Below are 25,009 nucleotides of genomic sequence, written 5' to 3'. Positions count from 1 at the left end.
AGAAACAGCAGACAGACTGTGCAGGTGCCGAATTTCTGAACATGCACATGCCTTCATAGGGACTCTGAAGAGAAGGGGAGGAAGAAGCCTGTATAATGAAGACCGGAGGCAGGCTTATATTCCGGGCAGCACAAGCATGCCCCATAGCCTGGAGGATAGAAGATATAAATGAGGATTTTTGACAAATGACCCATCATCCAGGGAGCATACATGCATGGCTAATTTCACCTTTATGCCACCTGTATGACCATATTAATAACTAAAAAAGCAAAATAGTGACAGATGCCATTTGCACTAACCCCTGACCAACATGCCACTCATAGCAAAGAATTGTGTGGGTGTTTTAAGACTTTCTTAAGTAAAATTCCCTATCAATATGTGAAGTCAAAGGCTTAGTCAGATAGAATCTTATTGTAAGAAATATTTTAGTCATAATAGCATGTATTATTTGATTGTACTTACTTTTGCAAGGCACTAGTTTCTAGCCGTTCCGTTTCCTTTTTGCATCGTTCTCTATGTTTCTTAACACGAGTTTCCCAAAGTCCTCTTATCTGGGAGAAGTCAACAACAATGACTTCAAACGTCATGGCCTTACATCCAATATAGTTTTAAAAACGCTGTAGGGTCAGAACAACAAAATAATACAATTGTTATATTACAAAACAATGTTTTCCCCATATAACAACATTGTATCCAGCTGCATCAAGAGCAGTTTTGTTCAATCAACAGTGTAGAGAACTAGAGTCAACTGGAGGTGAGTAAATTTATTTAAGTAGAATTGAATTCTAGTTAAATTTTACAAAATTCTTATTCTCCAGAATGCATTTGTTTTTATTTGTTCCACACAGTTGAAGGTTAAAAAATAAAAAAAAATATTATCTATTTGCTCACCTCCCTACTACTCCTGCTGCTCACTCTCATCGATACGGTTGTTCATGACTCTTCTTAACATTGTATAGCACTGATACCCCGGGCTCTCTAGGTTTAAGGTACCGTCACACTAAGCGACGCTCCAGCGATCCCACCAGCAACCTGACCTGGCAGGGATCACTGGAGCGTCACTACACGGGTTGCTGGTGAGCTGTCAAACAGGCAGATCTCACCAGCAACCAGTGACCAGCCCCCAGTCAGCAGCGACGCGTGGAAGCAATGCTGCGCTTGGTAACTAAGGTAAATATTGGGTAACCAACCCGATATTTACCTTGGTTACCAGCGCACACCACTTAGCGCTGGCTCCCTGCACTCCTAGCCAGAGTACACATCGGGTTAATTACCCGATGTGTAGGCTGGGTATGTGTGCACGGAGCAGGGAGCCGGCACTGACAGCTGAGAGCGGCGGACGCTAGTAACGAAGGTAAATATCGGGTAACCAAGGAAAGGACTTGTTGGTTACCCGATGTTTACCATGGTTACCAGCGTCCGCAGAAGCCGGCTCCCTGCTCCCTGCACATTCAGTTGTTGCTCTCTCGCTATCACACACAGCGATGTGTGCTTCACAGCGGGAGCGCAACAACTAAAAAATGGTCCTGGACATTCAGCAACAACCGGCGACCTCACAGCAGGGGCCAGGTTGTTGCTGGATGTCACACACAGCGACATCACTAGCAACATCGCTGTTGCGTCACAAAAGTCGTGCCTCAGCAGCGATGTTGCTAGCGATGTTGCTTAGTGAGACGTGGCCTTAAGACTTCCAACTACAAATAGTCCTAGGAAATTATAGCACATGTACACTCATCTACTCGCATCGTAACGTTACAAAAAATAAAAAAGTGCTCATTGAAAGAACACAGTGCATGTTGTGACATCAAGACATGTGCCACGAACTTAGGACATATATATATATATATCCAGCCTGAGACTTTTGGCCACGACTATCCCTGGAATTTTCCTGTGCATGTCCTGGACCTGGCCATGGTGAGAAGTTCTTGCATAGTATGAAGATGTCCGGGCACTGAGAAGTGATGAGAAGAGGTGATAACGATGGAACAGTACCGAGCAAGCAATGGAGATGATTGATGAAGTATTATTATTTCATTTTTTTTTTTAAATCTTACATTTATTATGCTCTGAGTTATCTCTAGAATCCAAGGCACAGTGGGATACATTCAATTTGCAGATAATAAATTTGATGTAGTTCAAACTTCCTGGTAAAAATCTGCGCAAATTCAATCTTGACAGATCTGCTCACCCGTGTGTCTACAGTTGCAATGTCTTTCAATCTAAAGTAGTGCAATAAACATTTTTTCTATCCGTGCACCCCCACCTATTGTCTGTCACTCTCTGCACTTGTTTTATATTTGGTGTGCGTTCTTCCATGTAGTTCAACCTACTTTTCATTTTTTTCAGCCTCTGTTTTGATTCCCAGATTTTACTCTCTAATTGTTATGACATGTTCTTCTATTAATACAATAATGCATCAGCGTACCATCCCTTCCTACTGTGATAAGTGTGATAATATTTCTCTCCAAATTACCCCAACTTAATCAATATATTAATTATTCAGTCATGGCCGAAAGTGTAGGCACCCTCAAAATTGTTCCAGAAAAAGAAAAGTATTTCTCCCAGAAAATTATTGCAATTGCACATGTTTTGTAATACACACTTGTTTCCTTTGTGTGTATTAGAACAACACAAAAACAAACTGAGAAAAAAAAATTCAAATTGGACATAATATCATACAAAACCCCCAAATCTACAGGACAATATTTCTTATACAATATATGCTTGTTCAAACTCACCTGTGGCAAGTAACAGATGTGGGAAATATGAATATAATTCCTGAAACTAGATAAACAGAGGTGAGGTTGACTCAATCTTTGCAATGTGTGTCTGTGTGTGCCAAACTGAGCATGGAGAACAGAAAAAAAAGAAAAGAACTGCCTGGTAGAGTTGAGCGCGGTTCGCGGTTCGAGGTTCTCCAGTTCGCGGCTCGAGTGATTTTGGGGGCTGTTCTAGATCGAACTAGAACTCGAGCTTTTTGCTAAAAGCTCAATAGTTCTAGATACGTTCGAGAACGGTTCTAGCAGCAAAAAGCAGGGCTTTTTACAGCTACAGTGTGCAGGAGCCATAGCTGGCAGCCTGCCAGAAGCTGGTAACCAAGATAAACATCGGGTATCCAAGCAAAGCGCTTTGGTTAGTAACCCGATGTTTATCCTAGTTACGTGCAGGAAGCCCACACTTCCCCGCTCAGCTCGCTCCACCCCCTCCTGCCCGCGGCATGTACACACGTACACACACACACACACACACACACACTCTGCACACACACTCTGCACACACAATCTTCACACATGGTCCCGCTCGGCTTACCTGCGGTGATGAAGTCCCGCCATCCCGACCTCAGCGCTGTCACTGTCCTCCATGGCCGCCGCTTGTCACATCACCTTCTCTCGCTTCCGACCCGAGACTGACTAGCGGTGACGTCACGGGCCTCTCGCGATACTTGGTGTGAAGGCGTCGGTCATTGAACTCAGTGACAGGTGCTGTTGGCAGTGCTGGAGATCAGCGCAGGTAATGTACCTCGCTGACAGCAGCACTTGTCATGCCCTGCAGTGACCTGGGCTGACCTATTGATGTTAGCTCAGGTCACTGCATTGCTCTCCCAGCCAATGGGGAACATTCTGCTCTTCATTGACTGGGACAGTGTGGATCGTCATGGCAACCCCTTGGATTACACCAGACCTGGATTTGTTTTTCTTTCTAATAAATTGGTTAAAGAGGGAATGTTTTGGGGAGTGTTTTTTCAAATAAAAATGTGTTTGTCGTCTATTTTTTTGTATTACTGACTGGGTTGGTGATGTCGGGTATCTGATAGACGCCTGACCTCACCAACCCCAGGGCTTGATCCAGGTGACATTACACATCTGGTATTAACCCCATATATTACCCCGTTTGCCACCGCACCAGGGCGCGGGATGAGCTGGGGCGAAGCACCAGGATTGGCGCATCTAATGGATGCGCCACTTCTGGGGCGGCTGCGGCCTGCTATTTTTAGGCTGGGGAGAGTCCAATAACCATGGACCTCCCTAGTCTGAGAATATCAGACCCCAGCTGTCTGCTTTACCTTGGCTGGTGATCCAATTTTGGGGGGACCCCTACGTGTTTTTTTTTTTAATTATTTATTTAATTTAAAATAACAGCGTGGGGTGCCCTCAGTTTTGGATTACCAGCCAAGGTGAGGTTGCCAGCTGTGGTCTGCAGGCTGCAGCCGTCTGCTTTACCCTAGCTGGCTACAAAACTAGGGGGAACCCTACGTCATTTTTTTTTTTCATTTTTGTGGCTAAATACAAAGCTAAGCACCCCTTAGTGCCATATGAAAGGCACCAAAGGGTGCAAAATTACAAAATGCAGGAGAGTGGGACATTATGTGTCTTTCTGCCATTATAATGACAGAAAAGACTGATATGAAGTGCACAAGCACAAGAAAATCACCAGAGTGCTCTACGCTGTAAAAAGCCGTAGAAAATGGCACTGGAGTGAACATGTGACCGCCTCATGTAGGATGAAGCTATGGATCCTGGGTAAATTTATGCATTTACCCTCCTTCAGTTTTTTTGCAGTACACAAAAAAAACGGAAGGCACACAGATGACAAACAGATGACATACGGACCGTCTACGGAACGGAAATGGATGCCACACGGATGCACCCGTGAAAAAAAACGGACTGTTTTTTGCAGACCGCAAAAATGGATCGGTCGTGTTAATGTAGCCTTATTCTGATCTGCCGTTTATAAACAGCAGGCAGAAATAAGTGAATAACGCCCCCCGACGTCAGAAAATCTCCGGGGTTTCAGGGCTAGCTGAGACCCTGGAGATCATGATTCAGGACGGTTTTTCCGGTCCCCGCTCACGTGATCACAGGTATACACCGTACACCGATGATCACGTTACAGTAAATGACAGCGCCGGTAAAAAATTATTTATCTCCCATCTGGCATGAACAAACACTTCTTCTCCACTTCTTCTCCACTTCTCCACTTCTTCTCCACTTCTTCTCCACTTCTCCACTTCTTCTCCACTTTTTCTCCACTTTTTCTCCACCTTTTCTCCACTTTTTCTCCATTTTTTCTCCACTTTTTCTACATTTTTTCTCCACTTTTTCTCCACTTTTTCTCCACTTTTTCTCCACTTTTTCTCCACCTTTTCTCCACTTTTTCTACATTTTTTCTCCACTTTTTCTCCACTTTTTCTACATTTTTTTTCCACTTGTTGTCCATTTTTTCTCCACTTTTTCTCCATTTTTTCTCCACTTCTTCTCCACTTCTTCTCCACTTTTTCTCCACCTTTTCTCCACTTTTTCTCCATTTTCTCTCCATTTTTTCTACATTTTTTTCTCCACTTTTTCTCCAATTTTTCTCCATTTTTCTCCACTTTTTCTCCATATTTCTCCACTTTTTCTCCATTTTTCTCCACTTTTTCTCCATTTTTTCTCCACTTTTTCTCCACTTTTTCTCCGTTCTTTTTCTATGGTCGGTCTACCCATTAGCTCTGCCATGCATAGTGTAGCTCTACACCTACTGCACATGTTACTTTATGATTTTACATCTCTTTCGTACCAGAGCTGTCTAAGCCTACTCTGACCCCATATTTGTCATTACTATATTGTCCTTGTACTGTATTATGACATTTGTATCATGTGTTTCATTTCTTGCAGTGTTGCAATTTTTTTTGCTGCATCCCAATTGTACCTCTACATTGTTCGACTTTATGTTATTGTTCTCTCACTCTTATGTGATACTGATTATTGTCATTTTTCATGATTACATGCAGATAAGTCCAATCTGACGAAGGCTCAGGCCGAAACGTCATTTGTAACTTGTTTTGGACAAAAACATATATGCTTATGAAAATTTTTTTTTTCTTAATACGGACCAATAAAGAGTGATTTTGCATTACTATCCGTTGTGACTTACTGACTTAGTCTGGGAGATTTAGAGTGCCGAGGTTACTCACTAATTATATCTATTATTACCTCTGAGCACCTATATACCAGTGAGCAGAGCGTCCTCTACAGTAGTTCTCCTGATTAGGCATGCCCTTACCTCATGAGCAGGGCATTGCAGCTTTGGTAGCAACCATTACGACATGGACTCTGCTGCTGTGGACCCGGGGAGAGTGAGTGCAGATTCATTGCACCCACACTCCTCACATGAAGGGTCCGCACTCCTAGAAAATGGGGGATATGTTCCCTGAGTGTCTCCCCCCATATTCTAGACGGTCCAGAGTCGTCGTGGGACCCCTTTATTTTTTTTCTTACAATAAATTGGTGAAAGAGGAAATGTTTTGGGGACTGTTTTTTCAAATAAATTTCTTTTGTCGATTTTTTTTTTTTTGTTAGTACTGACAGTTTATGATGTTGGGTATCTAATAGACGCCATGACATCACAAACTGCTGGGCTTGATCTCAGGTGACTTTACAGCTAGTATCAACCCGATTTATTACCCCGTTTGCCACTGCACCAGGGCACGGGATGAGCTGGGGTGAAGCGCCAGGATTGGCGCATCTAGTGGATGCGCCACGTCTGGGGTGCCTGCGGCCTGCTATTTTTAGGCTGTGAAGGCCCAATAACTATGGACCTTCCCACCCTGAGATTACCAGACCACAGCTGTCCGCTTTACCTTGGCTGGTGATCCAATTTGGGGGGACCCTACTTTTATTGTGTAATTATTAATATTTATAAAATAATTATAAAAAAGAGCCTGAGGGAACCTCCACATTGGATCCCCAACCACGATAAAGCTGCCAGCTGTGGTTTTCAGGCTATAGCCGTCTGCTTTACCCTAGCTGGCTATCAAAAATGAGGGGACCCAACGTCATTTTTTTTTTTAACTATTTTTTAAATAGAAAAAATTAATGGGCTTCCCTGTATTTTGATTGCCAACCAAGGTAACGGCAGGCAGATGGGGGTGGCAACCCATAGCTGTCTGCTTTATCTGCGCTGAGAATCAAAAATACCGCGGAGCGCTACGTCATTTTTTTAAAGATTTATTTTTACAGCACTGTGATGTCCAGCAATCAAAATACAGGGAAGCCCATTTTGTTTTTAGTTATTTAAATAAATAATTAAAAAAAATATATATGGGCTCCTGCTGCATTTTTTGTATTGCTAGCTAAGGGTAATCCAAGCAGCTACTGGCTGCTAACCCCCACTGCTTGGTGTTACCTTCACTGGCAATGGAAAATCCAGGGAAGCATTTTTTATTTTTTTTGCCAAAAAACTACAAAAAAAGGACGTGAGCTTCGCCATATTTTTGTATGCTAGCCAGGTATAGCAGGCAGGTGCTGGAAGAGTTGGATACAGCGCCAGAAGATGGCGCTTCTATGAAAATGCCATTTTCTGAGGCGGCTGCAGACTGCAATTCGCAGCAGTGGGGCCCAGAAAGCTCAGGCCAACCTGTGCTGCGGATTTCAATCCCCAGCTGCCTAGTTGTACCTGGCTGGACCTAAAAATGGGGCGAAGCCTACGTCATTTGTTTTCTAATTATTTCATGAAATTCATGAAATAATAAAAAAAGGGCTTCCCTTTATTTTTGGTTCCCAGCCGGGTACAAATAGGCAACTGAGGGTTGGGGGCAGCCGTACCTGCTTGCTGTACCTGGCTAGCATACAAAAATATGGCGAAGCCCACATAATTTTTTCAGGGGGCAAAAAACTTCTGCATACAGTACTGGATGGAGTATGCTGAGCCTTGTAGTTCTGCAGCTGCTGTCTGTCTGTATGGAGAAGAGCAGACAGCAGCTGCAGAACTACAAGGCTCAGCATACTCCATCCAGGACTGTATGCAGAAGTTTTTTGCCCACCAAAAAAATGACGTGGGCTTCGCCATATTTTTGTATGCTAGCCAGGTACAGCAGGCAGCCACGGGCTGCCTCCAACCCCCAGTTGCTTATTTGTACCCGGCTGGGAACCAAAAATATAGGGAAGCCCGTTTTTTTTAATTATTTCACTTATTTTATGAAATAATTAAAAAACAAATGACGTGGGCTTCGCCCCATTTTTGTGTCCAGCCAGGTACAACTAGGCAGCTGGGGATTGGAATCCGCAGCACAGGTTAGCCCGAGGTTTCTGGGCGCCTCTGCTGTGAATTTCAGTCCGCAGCCGTCCCAGAAAATGGCGCTCTCATAGAAGCGCCATCATCTGGCGCTGTATCCAACTCTTCCAACAGCCCTGCAGCCGGGTGGCTTGTTGGGTAATCATGAGTTAATACTGGCTTTGTTTTACTAGCCAGTATTAAGCCAGAGATTCTTAATGTCAGGCACGTTTGACCCGGCCATTAAGAATCTCCAATAAAGGGTTAAAAAAAAGACACCACACAGAGAAAAAATACTTTAATAGAAATAAATACACAGACACATTAGAGACTCCATCTTTATTACCCCTGTCAGCCCTCCACGATCCTGCTCTTCTGTCTTTCTCGTTCAACAAATGCAGCTCTGCTACATCACTGCTGCATGGGGGAAGACGCTGCTTCCCGTGGAGCATTCATTCCGTGAAAGCTGCACGGGAAGCAGCGTGCAGCCTTCACTCCGTGAGTGATCAGTGCTGCTAGCGGTAACAGCGGTAACGCTGACAGACGCGTTACCATAGCAACGGTGCTCCCGGAGCCGCGGTTAGCCGTGACGTCACCGCTAACTGCGTTGCTATTTCAACGGTGATGTGTCAGCTGGTCCCTAACTGAACGGGGAGTCGACCGTGTGCTAGAGCATGTCGCCGGTACACGACGATACACACATGTGCACCGTGTACCGGAGAGATGCACTTGCAGGTCCTACATGACGCATCATAGTCATGTGACCAGTCTGTAGCCAATGAGATATCAGCCACGTGACTGGTCACATGGCTATTTTGACGTCACGATAGGTCCTGCATCTCTGCTGGCAGTGCCGGTCACCGGGAGGATTCAGCGATCATCGGATGGAATAGTGGCAGGAGACAGAGTGCAGGAGGGATAGCGGGGACCGGTAAGTGTTATGGCAATGTTTATTAACTGTATGTGTACATTTATAATGCATTTTTATGTGTTTGTGATTGCCTCCCATTATAGCCTATTGGTTCGAGTTCGGTTCGTCGAACGTTCGACGAACCGAACTCGAATGGGAGCTCCGTTTGGCGAACCGACCTCGAGCCGAACCGTGACCGGTTCGCTCATCTCTACTGCCTGGGGACTTGAGAAGCAACATTGTTGAAAATAATAAAAATATCAAGGTTACAAGTCTATCTCCAGAGGTGTTCCTTTGTCCATGGTGCACAACATAATTAAGAAATTTACATCTTGCAATAGTTTTCTGGGAAAAATATTTAATTTTATGGAACATTTTCAAGGGTCATGACTTTGCAAATATAGTTATGGAGGCAGAACTGTGGTCTTTTACATTACAATTATGTCCCCGAGTTGTGCAATTATCATCATTGTCTTTGATATAAGCTTCTATTTCTCTCAAACGAGATCTTCAATGGAATTTTCCATGCAATTTCATCTCACTAGCAGTTTTGGAGCATGAGATGGTGAACCCCCCTCAAAAACATAACAACAAGCAGTTTGGGAGTCACCATATATATGATCACATAAACTAACTGAAGTTAACTCCTTTATGACCAAGGATGTAGTAGTATGTCCTTGGTCGCCTCCCTCCATTTACCGCAAGCTCCAGTGGCAAGCCCCCAGTAATCCCCACACATGTCTGCTGATCTGATCAGCAGAGATGTGTAGCTATCAGGCGCAGGTGGGTTGGAAATCCACAAGTGCCTGTTAACCCCTTAGATTACCATGTCAAATACTGACAGCATGATTCCAAAACCAGGAAAGGATCCGGTTGATTGCGCAAGTTACCAGCCAATATCGCCGCTTAACGCAGACTTAAAAATATTTGTGAGAATATTGGCCACTAGATTATCGGTATTACTCCCCCAGCTAATACATGGAGATCAGGTGGGTTTTGTGTTAGATAGACAAGCAGGCCACATTAGTAGGCGGACAATTAACCTTATCGATGCACTGAATAATCAGAAAGAAGAAGGCTTAAGGCCCTGTCACACACAGAAATAAATCTTTGGCAGATCTGTGGTTTACAGTGAAATTATGGACATATTGTTCCGCTTGCACACAGCCACACACCTGGCACTGATTGTCCACAATTTCACTGCAACCACAGATCTGCTGCAGATTTATCTCTCTGTGTGACAGGGCCTTTACTCTTAAGCCTAGATGCAGAAAAGGCATTTGATAGGTTGGGGTGGTCTTCTCTGTTTACTAGTCTTAAAAGATTCGGTATCAAGAGGCCTTTCCTGAAAGCTATTTGTGCATTAGTAAAACTCCCTCATGCTACGTCCTCGGCCTTTCCCATATATAATGGTTCCAGGCAAGGGTGTTCTCTGTCCCCCCTTTTGTTTGTTTTATGTATAGAGCCACTAGCTGCACAAATTAGGGACAGCCCAGACATGCAAGGGATTGGAGTGAGGGGAAGGGAGTACAAGTTGTCACTTTTTGCGGATGACGTCCTTTTGACGTTGCGAAACCCACTGATATCCCTGCCCAATCGTCATGCTATTCTAGCTGAATATGGAAGTCTTTCAGGTTATGAAGTTAATGCTACAAAAACAGAAGCCTTACCACTAAACTTAAAGCCATCCACTCTCTCAATTTTACAGTCGACATATGTATATGCCTGGAAGAAAGACCACCTAAAATACCTGGGGATACATTTAACAGACTCCTAGAAAACACTATATACACATAATTTCCCTTCTTTCTTCGAAGAGCTTAAAAAGAAATTAGCCAAATGGGACAAACTTCCCTTATCTTTCTTTGGGAGGATGGCCTCTGTCAAGATGACGGTCTTGCCAAGGTTTTTATACCTTCTGGAGACACTTCCCGTACCGATTCCTCGGTTGATGATCCCGAGATTCCAGAGATGGCTAAATTAATTTATATGGGTGTACAAACGTTATCGCATTGCACAGTCGGTATTATTGGCCCCTAAAGGGATGGGTGACATGACTTTTGCGGATATGTGAAAATATTATATAGCTACACATTTGAGACGTGTTCCTGCCTGGCTAAACTTGTCATGGGTGGATAGGTGGATGGAGGTGGAGCGGACCTGGTTGACTCCTGTCCATCCACCGGCTTTGTTATGGAGGAGCCCTCCAGATACCCCTGATGCACTCTTATTGGGACCTATGGTCTTTACCAGATGCATCTGGCAGATGACCAGGAAATCTTTTCTGCTCGTCTCGGCCGGTTCTCCATTGAGGCCATTTTTGTATACCCCAGCTTGGAAAGATAGTACTGATGATTAGGTGGTGGGTCCATGGGCCAGTGCACACCTCTTTCGCTACATAGATATGATAGACCCCTTCAAACACACTATATTGCCCTTCTCAATATTAAAAGACAGATTTGGAATCCCTGGGGAGGCTTTCTACACCTACGCGCGAATTTGTCATCTGGCCGTGTCAACGATTAAATCCACCACTTTCTCAAAGCTCACCCCATTTGAGAGTAAATGTAAGAGGGGGCCCTCAACAAAGGGGCTAATCTCACGTTTATATTATATACTGACCTCTCAAGTAGAGAAACAACTCTCATACATGTCAAAATGAGAGGCTTATCTGGGGAGGGAGACCGATGTGGAAGGTTATATGGGATCAAACGGCAAAGACGTCTATATGCACCACACGAAAAGAAAATCAATATAAGATTTTAATGCATTGGTATCATACTCCGCAGGTGCTTAATAAACTGTTCCCTGGCACATCAGACCAGTGCTGGAGGTGTGCAAGAGATAAAGGGTCTCTTACTCATATCTTTTGGGATTGTGAGGTTTTAGCTTCCTTCTGCAGAGGGGTAGAGAAAATGATTCTTGAAATTTTGGGGTTTGAGGTAGCTCCAGACCCTTTCAGCTACCTTTTTAGTGTCCCGCCCTTAGGGGCTTCAAAAAACTCAGCCAGGTTGCTCCTTCACATATGGAATTCGGCGAAGTGCTTAAAAGCTTCGTTCTGGAAAAAGACTACCCCCCCCTCCATTCAGGATCTAGAATTACGGATAAAATAAACAAAGCGTATGGAGTGCCTCACAGCTTGCATAAACAATCAGTTGGAAAAGTTTCAGCAGATATGGTCGCCATGGGATCTTTACTTGGATGGTTGCAGCTAGTTAGATTAAAAGATGAACGTCTTCTGGAGATATGTATAAATGCCTTATATAACTCATGTGTCTAGTGTCTCCTCCCGTCTTTTCTATTCCCTCCTTTTATATTGTCTTCCCCGAATTTGAGAATATTATTTGTCTATGTCTATGCAAATTATTTTCATGTTTACCGGAAAATCTTGTTGCCAAATAAACAGTTTTAAAAAAAAAAATACTGACAGCATGATTTAATTTGCCATGATAGGGATTGGGATCACAGGGCGCCAATGTGTTCCCATGGCTAGAGGTCAGCAAATGACCTCTGACGCTACCATGACTCACTTCCTGTGAGAGCTGACAGAGCACCGACACGCACAGGAGGTGAGCATTTCAGCTGATCAGAGTGATGCTGCTCTGATCAGGAGAAATACACAGGTGATTGGACTGTGCAGTGATAAAGTCCCCTAAGGGGATTAGTAAAATAAATAAAAAAATATAAAATGTAAAATAAATAATAAATTAAAAAAATTAAAAAAATACACATATTTGTTTTTGCTGTTTTCAGAAATGTCTGATTTATCAAATTATAAGATTATTTAATCTGATTGGTACATGTCAAGAATAAAATTCCAAAAGCCAAAATTAAATTTTTTGGTTGCCACGACAATCAAAATATCGCATCTAAACAAACATTGTAATTTTAAAACGACAGCTCAAGATGCAAAAACAAGCTGTCACTGAGCCTCAGATCCCAAAAAATGAGAATACTTCAGGTCTCAGAAGATGGTGACAACAGTGCTACTCTATTTTTGGACAAACTTCAGAATTTTTTTCCCCTTTTAGTTAAAAGTAAAAGTATACATGTTTGGTATCTACGAACTTCTACCGCACATGTGGAATTTGTTTCCAGTTTTCCAGTACACTATTTGATTAAACTAATGGTTTCATTCAAAATTACAACTCATTTTGCAAAAAACAAGCATTACCTTACATGGCAATATTGGAATATATGGAAAACTAAAAAAAGTTATGGCTCTCGGAAAAAGGGGAGTAAAAAAACAAAAGGAAAAATGAAAAATTGCCTGGGGTAAAGGGGTTAACTATAGCATGATTTTTTTTTAGATGAAATTAACAACTAAATAAGGTATACTAACTAAACTAGTGACTTAATGACTTAATGAGTTTAGATGTACATTTCTTAAGTGCTATTATAGGGTAGTTTATAGGCCACAGAGAATCCTGGATATTAGCTGCCCTTTAACATCTTATAACCCTTGGCCCAAAATAGAAAAATCTTACAACATCGGTACCCCTCCCCCCTCCAAAAAAAAGGCTAGTAGTAGGCACAGACAAATTGGAAAGTTTATGTGCTAAGTGCGTATATTTTATATAGCCATAATGCAGTTTAAAATTCATATATTCAAAGTTTGCATATATTTTGGCACACAAATAGAATGCAGCATAGTATTTTTCTAATATGTATATATTACAAATGTGTGAGTAGTGGTCTAGTTCAGTCCAGTAAACCAGTGGGAAGTGTCCTGGTCTTGCAGTCATATTATAGGTAAGAAAATGCATTTGTATCACTGCCATATGAAGATAAGTTATAATTGAACAGATAAGTTATGAGTATGGCCTGAATCTCTACACATATTAGCACATTCTCGCATTCTGTACAGCAGTACAATACAATTTCTAAAATATCATCCAAACTAAACGTTTATATTTTATAAAGTTAAAATAGGCTAAATCTCCTATTTCCTCATATCTATATATATAATTGCCTTATTCTGTCTGTCTGTCTGTCATGCTCCAAAATTGTGTCACGGTGACATTGTGTCACGGTGACATGTCCTTACGGTGACACAAAGCTGATTGGACGCTGGGTTCGCCATGGCCCCGCCCCCCCACACGGATTGGCCTCTCGCCCCGGCTGCGCCCCCACACGGATTGGCCAGCCGCTCGCCCAGGCTCTGCCCCCCCCCCACAGATTGGCCTCTCGCCCCGGCACCCTGCAGGCATTGGCAACTCGCCCACGCCACGCCCCGCCCCCTCACGCAACAGACGTTAGCTCTCGCCCCCCCCCGCATTGCCCGAACTGACAAGGTCACGGAGCCACGAATCCCAGGTGAGTACTGTACTCCCCCCCCTTTCCCCCCTCCCCAACGGGAGCTCACATCAGCGTACGCCGCCGCCGTATGCTGGTGTGGGCTCCCGTGCGAGCGGGGGACGTGATGCGCTGGTAACCATGCTTGCATAGTTACCAGCAAATCAAGGTCCTGCAGCGCCGGGAGTTCCACACGCACAAACATAACAGCACACACACACGCATACACACACACATCAGATCGCACTCACTCTCACAAACACCTCACACACACCTCACACACACCTCACACACACATCGCATCCACACACTCACAGCATCCGGCGATATCGCTTGCTTCTCGGCCTCGATACTGTGCTGTGAGCTTCCAGGACCTGCCAGAGGATCACATGGCCAGAAGCATGTGGTATCTCCGGATGTTGTGACTGTGAGCGCGTATGTGTGATATCGTCAGTGTCTGTGTGTGTGAGTGTATGCGATCGGGTGTGTGTGAGTGTATGCGATCAGTCGGGTGTGTGTGAGTGTATGCGATCGGGTGTGTGTGAGTGTATGCGATCGGGTGTGTGTGAGTGTATGCGATCGGGTGTGTGTGAGTGGATGCGATCGGGTGTGTGTGAGTGGATGCGATCGGGTGTGTGTGAGTGGATGCGATCGGGTGTGTGTGAGTGGATGCGATCGGGTGTGTGTGAGTGGATGCGAACGGGTGTGTGAGTGTCGGCAGAGGAGCACGGCGTGCTGGAGGAGGCTGGGAGCAGAGAGGCTGATCATGGGGAAGGCTGGGAGGGGAAGGCTGATGCTGGGGGAGGCTGGGAGGAAGGAGGCTGGGAGGAGAGAGGCTGATCCTGGGGAAGGCTGGGAAGGGGAGGCTGATGCTGAGGGAGGCTGGAAGGAGAGAGGCTGATGCTGGGGGAGGCTGAAAGGAGAGAGGCTGAGGCTGGGAGGAGAGAGGCTGATGCTGGGGAAGGCTGATGCTGAGGGAGACTTGGAGGGGAAAGCTGATGCTGGGGAAGGCTGGGAGGACGGAGGCTGGGAGAAGAGAGGCTGATCCTGGGGAAGGCTGGGAGAGGGAGGCTGATGCTGTAGGAGGCTGGAAGGAGAGAGGCTGATGCTTGGGGAGGCTGGAAGAAGAGAGGCTGATGCTGCGGGAGGGTGATGCTGGGGGAGGCTGGGAGGAGAGAGGCTGATGCTGGGGAAGGCTGGGAGGAGAGAGGCTGATGCTGGGGACAGAGAGAAGAGGCTGATGCTGGGAGGAGAGAGGCTGATGCTGGGATGAGAGAGGCTGATGCTGGGAGGAGAGAGGCTGATGCTGGGGGAGGCTGGGACAAGGGAGGCTGATGCTGGTGGAGGCTGATGCTTGGGGAGGCTGATGCTGGGGGAGGCTGGAAGGAGAGAGGCTGATGCTGGTGGAGGCTGATGCTTGGGGAGGGTGATGCTGGGGGAGACTGGGAGGGGAAGGCTGATGCTGAGGGAGGCTGGGAGGGGGAGGCTGGGAGGAAGGAGGCTGGGAGGAGAGAGGCTAATCCTGGGGAAGGCTGGGAACGGGAGGCTGATGCTGAGGGAGGCTGGAAGGAGAGAGGCTGATGCTGGGGGAGGCTGGAAGGAGAGAGGCTGATGCTGGTGGAGGCTGATGCTTGGGGAGGCTGATGCTGGGGGAGACTGGGAGCGGAAGGCTGATGCTGAGGGAGGCTGGGAGGGGGAGGCTGGCAGGAAGGAGGCTGGGAGGAGAGAGGCTGATCCTGGGGAAGGCTGGGAAAGGGAGGCTGATGCTGAGGGAGGCTGGAAGGAGAGAGGCTGATTCTGGGGGAGGCTGGAAGGAGAGAGGCTGAGGCTGGGAGGAGAGAGGCTGATGCTGGGGAAGGCTGATGCTGAGGGAGGCTGGGAGGGGAAAGCTGATGCTGGGGAAGGCTGGAAGGACGGAGGCTGGGAGGAGAGAGGCTGATCCTGGGGAAGGCTGGGAGAGGGAGGCTGATGCTGGAGGAGGCTGGAAGGAGAGAGGCTGATGCTGGCGGAGGCTGATGCTGGGGGAGGCTGGAAGGAGAGAGTCTGATGCTGGTGGAGGCTGATGCTTGGGGAGGCTGGGAGAGGGAGGCTGATGCTGAGGGAGGCTGGGAGGAGGGAGGCTGGGAGAGTTGGCTGAGAGAAGAGAGGCTGATGCTGGGGGAGGCTGATGCTGGGGGAGGCTGGGAGAGGGAGGCTGATGCTGGGGGAGGGTGGGAGGAGGGAGGCTGGGAGGAGAGAGGCTGATGCTGGGGAAGGCTGGGAGGAGAGAGGCTGATGCTGGGGACAGAGAGGAGAGGCTGATGCTGGGAGGAGAGAGGCTGATGCTAGGATGAGAGAGGCTGATGCTGGGAAGAGAGAGGCTGATGCTGGGAGGAGAGAGGCTGATGCTGGGGGCAGAGAAGCTGATGCTGGGGGCAGAGAGGCTGATGCTGGTGCAGCATGGGGGATGGAGCACGATGGGGGGGTGCGCAGCATCGGGGATGGAGCATGATGGGGGGGTGCGCAGCATCGGGGATGGAGCACGATGGGGAGTTCACAGCATGGGGGATGAAGCACGTTTGGGAGTGCGCAGCATGGCGGCTGGAGCACGTTTGGGAGTGCGCAGAATGGGAGATGGAGCACGATGGGGGGTGCGCAGCATAGGGGATGGAGCACGATGGGGAGTGCGCTGCATGGGGGATGGAGCACGATGGGGAGTGCGGAGTATGGCGGATGGAGCACGTTTGGGAGTGCGCAGCATGGCGGATGGAGCACGTTTGGGAGTGCGCAGCATGGCGGATGGAGCACGTTTGGGAGTGCGCAGCATGGGAGATGGAGCACGATGGGGGGTGCGCAGCATAGGGGATGGAGCACGATGGGGAGTGCGCTGCATGGGGGATGGAGCACGATGGGGAGTGTGCTGCATGGGGGATGGAGCACGTTTGGGAGTGCGCACCTCCCCCCAACACACACACACACACACACACGCGCGCGCGCGCACTGCACAACACACCACACACCACACACCACACACACACACACACTGGGAACCACAAACAACTGCCCTACACAGACACCCACACACACAGACAACGCTGCACACAAATATACGCACATACCGCACAACACACACATTGCACAAAACATACCTCCCCTCAAAACACACCACACACACACAAACCGCGCAACACACACACAACGCTACAGACACACAGCGCTCCACAAACAACGCAACACACGCAACACACATACAACACCGCTCTCACCCCCCGCCACACCCAGACAACACCCAGAACATGTATAGCGCCTACACAAACACTTGGTAACTACACACAACAACATCTATATATATATATATATATATATATATATAACAAAAATCATACATGAACTACACAATACGTAAATTCTAGAATACCCGATGCGTAGAATCGGGCCACCTTCTAGTACAGTATATAATAGCTTGCTGCTTATTTTTTAGACTCCTCAACATTGAAATTGCAACACTAAAAAAGAAAAGTTGTGGAATTGTGGAAATCACAAGATTCATAGAAATGTTAAAGATTCAAAGGAGAAAAAAATGGAAATAACATTTTCAAAATATTTTGATTTGTTCAGTGTTGCATATGAGCGCAACACACAGAAATACACACACATGCCTTGTCTGCTATCAGTGACATTAATTAAGGAATGTTCTGCTATGTTGAATGCATTTGTGCAGGCATATCATCAAGATCCAGAACTGGAAATATCTTTTTCAATAACTGACCAATGATATCCAGATGTGTGCAATAGCAGAAATGTCTGGAGATGCTACAGGCCATGGAAGCACATTCAGGACATGCAGACTGCTCATATTAGCACAAGGAACATGCAGCCTGACATTGAAAAATGGTTTTGAAAAAATGATACTACCACGTGTTCCATGACCAAAAATGATTGTAACACCAAGCTTTTAGTGTACCTGGAATTTGTAGATTTTGGCACCTCACACCATAATCAGGAAGTGGGACTTATAAAAATAGGTCAGACACCAGCGCTAAAGTAGTAGTGGAGCTGCTGGTGATCAGGTGGTCCTGTGTGCTGACCACCTAAAAGTGAAAAGGAAAGAGCTAAATGGCAATTTGATCACCACACATCCAACAAGGCTTCATGAATCAAAACAGTATCAAACACTACACGAATGCACAAACGCTTCATGCAGATGCATATAAAGTTATGTGGACCCTTAATATTAAATGAGCTAAGTGAAAATGCATCAAAATAAATAAATATATATTTTTTAAGCATATATTGACATGGAGAATTAAATAAGTAAATAAAAATGTGCTTATTAAACTGCACATTAAACAAAACCATTCACTGCTCCTGGAACAGTACTGACCAAAACTGTCATGAGTACAGAAATAAAAATACCTTTTTAGTGCCGTATATAAAACAATGCCAATTCAATAGTGCTGAAACAGTAATGCACATACAGTATATGCCAGTACCACATTAAGACCTCAATAGTAAATGTAACTTACTCGTTCAAGAATGAAAGGAGTTAGGCTGCGACCGCACTTTGCGTTTCCACCTGCGTTTCAGATGCTTTTTAGGTGCGTTTTGAGAAGCACCTTTTCATGCCAAAAGGCATGCGTTTTGATTTCACAGCAAAGTCTATGGCAAATGGTGATTTTCAGACCGCACTTTGCGTTTCTAAACGCTGCGTTTAATTTGCATATTTTGTGGCAAAAACCATGCGTTCGAAGAAGCAGCATGTCAATTGTTTTTGCCATTTTGGGTGCGTTTTGCTAACATTGAAGTCTATGAGAAATGGCAAAAACCAAGATTCCTTCAAATTCCAGCCTTTTACCTGCTTTTTCAGTGCAGAAAACATGCGTTTGACTTCACAAAACGCATGCATTTTGCACATTAACTTAATGAATTCATATGTCCCTTTACACACACGCATAATCCGACAATTAAAATAAAGAAAATATGAAATTTAGTGCTTTTTATCTAAGAAATATGATATTACCGCTATAATTCCATTATATATTTCTATTTTCATATTAATTTCTAAACTTATGTATTTATTCTTTTTTTTCTCTTTTTTTAATATATTTGAATGTTTAACCTTTATTTAGCAGTGTCTTGATTTCCAAAACGCATCTGTCATAACGCAGGTGGAAAAGCAGGTAAAAAGCGCTGAAAACGCATCAAAAACGCGGTAAATACGCATGCCTTTTCAGTGCTAAATTTCTGAAAAAGGCAACTTTTGTCAAATCAATTAAGCACAAAACGTGCGTTTAAAACTGCAAGTAGGAGAACGCAAAGTGCTTTCGCAGCCTTACTGCGGTGGTGCTGGCAGCTAGTCTGATAGGACCATCGTAAATCTATGGCTCTCCTGGAAGGGCTGAGTGCTGCTCAAACTCACCTGGTAAAAAATCATGCAGGGCGGGTGGCAGTATTTCATGCGATACAGAACGGATCACCCCGGCCGGTGGTGATTCGGCTGTATGTAGGTCGCGTGCGTGTGAGTGTGTGATGTCACAGGTTCAATAGGTGAGCACTACGGGCTCCCTGTGGGTCCATACACCAACACATTTCAAAGGACTATGCATCCTTCTTCATCAGTTTGTGCATTCGTGTAGTGTTTGATACTATTTTTATTCATGAAGCCTTACTGCATGCACAGGGAGTGGGACTTGATTCAAGCTCCCAGGTCAAGGCCTCTTCATAGCATTGACTATGTGGTCTCCATGACACTCTCTGTCTAGCACTGCATCAATAACAAAACTATGATAAACTTCCATAAAAGCCTTCATTGCCATCTTGTCCCATAGCATGATAGCCTTTGAGAGCAGTGGTGTGAGGTCAATTTCACATTGGTGGATATCTGACTTGTAGCTGGACTTGTTATGTAAATGCATTCCAATGATTTGTGTAGATACTTTTTGAAGCCTAAAGGCCCCGTCACACACACAGATAAATCTTTGGCAGATCTGTGGTTGCAGTGAAAAAATGGACATATTGTTCCATTTGTACACAGCCACAAACCTGGCACTGATTGTCCACAATTTCACTGCAACCACTGATCTGCCAAAGATTTATCTGTGTGTGTAAAGTGGCCTTTAGGCTTACTATGTGATGTCCAAATTCACTTGCACCACAAAATGAATCACTACACATCATTTTTCTAATCTGATGATTCCTCCATGCAGAGGTTTGCCATTGTGTACCAATTTCTATCATTCCAGTTCGTCTTTGTTTTCACAACCCCTGTGATACGCAACGTTGAACAGTGCTGTTAACACTGTCTACAACGTAGCAATCTGCTGAAATGATAAAGCAAGGATTATAGTTCAGGGATTCTGTCCCTCTCAGTTTGTGAAAGTGGTGATAAATGACACATGATCAAACAGGAGGCATCAGACAATTGTCTCTCAAGACTAGGTTTCATGATTCTTGAAAATAAGATAATTTGAAGACCTTAGTGACACTTATAACTTCCTCAGTTTGCACAACATTAGGGCTTGCCATTATTGGTGTTGCGATTTCAATGTTGAGGAATGTATGTATAATACTGAAGGCTCTTACACATAAATAAATCTGGGTAATGTTTGTGAGATATTAGATAAATAACAGTAGACGAGATTTAAGAAGCAAAATTTGCACCAAAACCTGCTTTACAATTTGGGCTGTGTACAACATTTATTAAGTGTTTAGATTCTTTATTTTTTCTTACACAACAAAGGTGTATATCACAGCAGGGGAAAGGTAGCTGCTTGTAGAAAAAGGATTTGTGGTAAAAAAAAAAAATAAAATGCAACACTATGTGCTAAAAGGTAAAAAAAAAAATGGTTGCCAGAATGTAAGCCAGGCAATAGATTATGTAAGTGTAAAACCTGCAGTGGGAGCTATGTGTACAGAAACTGCTGCAGCTAGGAGCAGACAGTGTTTCACAGTGATAGACACTCCTTGGACTAAAGGGGGCTTTACACGGTAGCGATATCGCTAGCAATTTCTAGCGATAGCGACCGTGTAAGTACCCGCCCCCGTCGCGCATGCGATTGTTTGTGATCGCTGCCGTAGCGAACATTATCGCTACGCAGCATCACACATACTTACCTGGTCGGCGGCGTCGCTGTGACTGCCGAACAATCCCTCCTTCAAGGGGGAGGGACGTTCGGCATCACAGCGACGTCACCGCAACGTCACTAAGCGGCCGGCCAATCGAAGCAGAGGGGCGGAGATGAGCAGGACGTAAAATCCCACCCACCTCCTTCCTTCCTCATTGGGGCCGGCGGCAGGTAAGGAGACGTTCCTCGCTCATGCGGTGTCACACATAGCGATGTGTGCTGCCGCATGAGCGATGAACCACAACGCTAAACAACCCTTACCGATTTTTGACTTTGGGACGACCTCTCCATGGTGAACGATTTTCACCATTTTTGAGGTCGCCTAAGGTCGCTGGTAAGTATTACACGCTGCGATATCGTTAATGACGCCAGATATGCGTCACTAACAACTTGACCCCGGCGACCAAACATTAACGATATCGTAGCGTGTAAAGCCCCCTTAATACTCCGGACTAGAAACCCTGACTTCTCTCTGCAACTTGGAAGAGGAGGAGGGGCAGAGGAGAGGACAGATTGGCTGAGCAATCTGGAGAGATGGGTGAAGCTAGTTGGAGATAGAGAGATGTGTACTATCTTCCATTAAAGACTATTAAGAGTCTGATTTTGGGAGTGGAGGACAGAGGTAGAGAATAAGTGCTTATAGACCAGTCACTCAGTATGTGAGGAGAGAAGATACTCCTTCAAATGAACCACATCTGCAAACCAGCCAGGTTACTATCATTGCTTGGCTTATCTAAGATAAATAGAATACAATCCATCTTCTGAGTCCCAGGCATCTGGACTTTGCATCCTCAAAATGGATTCCTGTGTGACCTCAGACCTGCTACATCAAGGAGTGAGTAGCTTCTGCTCGGCTGGAACTTGTAGTTCCATTGTTAAGGAGTTTATAAGAGAATTTGTTGTTGAGTAGATTTTACTGTGGTCCTATTGCTAAGAAGTTAGGGAGAGAACTGTGACAGGAGGGATTTTGCTTTTGTTGTGACATTAAAGTGCACCAATAGTTCCTGTATGTGTGTACCGCCCTGAGAGGGGCTCGGCCGCTTCGCCGCTTCGGGCCGAGCCGCTTGGAGTTCGGGCTTGGGTTGTCGGTGGCTCGAGTGCCTTCGGACCGGGGGCCACGTTGCTCTGTTAGCCGGGCTGGCGGTGTCGGGTGAAGGGGGGGTTGCGCAGCCGGGAAGGCCGCGAGGTTGCTGGGTGAGTCGTGACGCCACCCACGGTTCGCGGTGAGATGATGCACCACCGCTGTGGATGATGGTGGGGCTCCTGGGGGACGGTGTTGTGGCGCAGCCTTGGTGTTAGCCCCTCCGTGGGCAGGGGCGATGTGTCCCGGGGCCTGGTGGTGAGAGAATGGGCGTTGCTGGAGGGGTCGCGGTGCAAGGGGGCCGCGCTGCGTTGCCGTCCCCGGGTGGTACTGATGTACTCACAATTAACCACACACGGAGTCAGTAGTAAACCAAAGTTCGGTGATGGTCGGGTCCCGCAGCCGCTTGCCGGTGTCCCTTGTGGGGTTGGGGGTGGCCCCTTTTCCCTTGCACCTGTGTTGTGTGTTCGGCTCCCCTGCCTGAGCAGTGGTAGCCCGCTCTTCGGCGTTTTGGCTGCCGGAGGAGCCCTCTGTTGCCCGCAGACGCTGGCCCGTCGGGTGTTTGGCCCTTGGTGGTGGCACTCACCCGGTAACGGTGGGCTTTTGCTTTCTGTCGGGACTTGGGTGTGGGTGAACCTGTGAGGTCCAACCAGCAATTAGTCAATTTACCTAAACTCGGTGGCTTCTGAGCTAGGTCGGGGTCTGAGTACCTGGTCTATGGTGCTCCGGTAAAACGTTTGACTCCCCGGTTCAGGTCCAGCGGGCTCCAACCCTAAGCCGGTCCCTACGGTTCTGCCGGTTGTGTACCGGGACGACTGCAGACGGCCACCACCGTCTGCCTGCCTGACGTGTTATCTCCGCTTCTCCACTTCCTGCCACTTTCACTGTCTCTCCTCAACTCCTTACTGAACTTCCTGCCCCAGGACAGTAGTCTCCTCGGTGGGCGTGCCTTTCCGCCTGGCTCCGCCCACCTGGTGTGCTCTACCTGCCCTGAGGGAGGCATCAGGTCTCCCTTTCGGGTGACGGTCGAGTCCTCACAGGGGATGGATGTGTGTGTGTAAGGTGGTGTTGGTGTTACCTGTGACCCCTGGGGTCCAGGGCGTCACATGTGCACCAACCTACACGACAACTGGGCCCCATTGTTGGACTGCTGCAGCAATTTCTGGGATTAAGAGTTATTAATTAGGAGTGTGTTTGCTGTCTCTTAAAGTGAAAATGCTGTACTTAACTAAGGGCCAGCAGCAGAAGTAGAATTGGATAATATCTGTGTGATTGCTGCACTGTTATACCCCCACAGGACTTGCCCTGTGCATCACAACACCTAGGCCAACTGCAAAGCACATCTTTTACCTTTAAGAGTGTCACATATCTACTGTGTATATGTAATATCATTTGTTTGACATTTCACGCTATGCCATTTCACACATTTTAGCCCTGTACAATAAACTTGTTGGGTTGTTGTAATATCATGTCATGTGAGTGTGTATGGAGCATGGACAAGGATTTCCCAAGTTGACCCCTGGCAGAAGACCCAAATGCATTGCTGTATAGCTCCCAGCAAGACTCATGAGGAGGTACTGCGCTATACTCAGGTGAAAACACATGGACATGTTGCCTATGGAGACAGTTTAAAGGGGTGTTACATAAGCTTGTTCTAAGAACACACCAAATATTTCAAACAGCATTGCCCATTTGAACAGGCAAAAAGGAAACCACTTGGCACTATCATCTTCCTCCCATAGATGCCTGTGATATGCACTGGTATAATCCAGTGTAGTCCAGGCACATAGCTAGCTCATGTGATAATCAGTGGTGATCTGTCATTCGAAAAGTTATTGAAGCTGTCGAAGTGTCAAGAGACATGAAATGGCTGTCGCCTACTGGTGCTTGCCTTTACTCACCCCACTTGATTTTTATTGCTTGTTATGAAATCATAAAAATGTTTTTTTCATGATGTGGTGAGTACCGTCATCTTCACTTCTACTACTCAAAGCATTATAGACTTTCTAGTCTAAAATAAGGTCGACAAATTAGACAGGCTTAGTCAATTTGCCCTAGTGTGTTAAAGATATACTGTACATACGGTTGAAACCAGACGTTTACATACACTATCACAGTATCATGTTGTAGGGTTATTTTGCTGCAGGAGGGACTGATGAACTACACAAAATAAGTGGCATCATGAGGAAAGAAGATTATGTGGCAATAATGAAGCAACATCTCAAGACATCAGCAAGGAACTTAAAGCTTGGGTGGAAATGGATCTTACAAATGGACAATGCCCCAAAGCATACTGCCAAACTGGTTAGAAAGTGCCTTAAAACCGGCATCACACGGTACGATCTATACTGTGATCGCACGAGCGATTGTACCTGCCCCCGCTGTTTGTGCGTCACGGGAAATTAGTTGCCCGTGGAGCACCAGTCGTTAACCCCCTTTCACACACACTTACCTCCCGGATGACCTCGCTGTGGTTGGCGAACATCCTCTTCCTGAAGGGGGAGGGACCTTTGGCGTCACAGCAACCTCACACAGCCGCCGGCCAATAGTAGCGGAGGGGCGGAGATGAGCGGGACGTAACATCCCGCC

The 25,009-nt window shown here is 46.1% G+C and overlaps 1 protein-coding gene across 1 annotated transcript in view; it reads right to left on the bottom strand.

Annotated features, from left to right (window-relative positions):
* LRRC2 (leucine rich repeat containing 2) overlaps window positions 1-25,009 on the bottom strand; it is a 694,508-nt gene that overhangs the window by 585,022 nt on the left and 84,477 nt on the right. The window contains exon 2 of the mRNA XM_075318763.1: window positions 463-617. Coding sequence (XP_075174878.1) covers window positions 463-587 — 125 coding nt within the window. The 5' untranslated portion in view covers window positions 588-617. The remainder of the gene's footprint in view (window positions 1-462; window positions 618-25,009) is intronic.

This window comes from Anomaloglossus baeobatrachus, chromosome 1 (genome assembly GCF_048569485.1).
Source record: "Anomaloglossus baeobatrachus isolate aAnoBae1 chromosome 1, aAnoBae1.hap1, whole genome shotgun sequence".
Taxonomy (NCBI): domain Eukaryota; kingdom Metazoa; phylum Chordata; class Amphibia; order Anura; family Aromobatidae; genus Anomaloglossus; species Anomaloglossus baeobatrachus.
The sequence above is the reverse complement of the archived record's forward strand: the minus strand, read 5'-3'. Positions and strand labels throughout refer to the sequence as shown.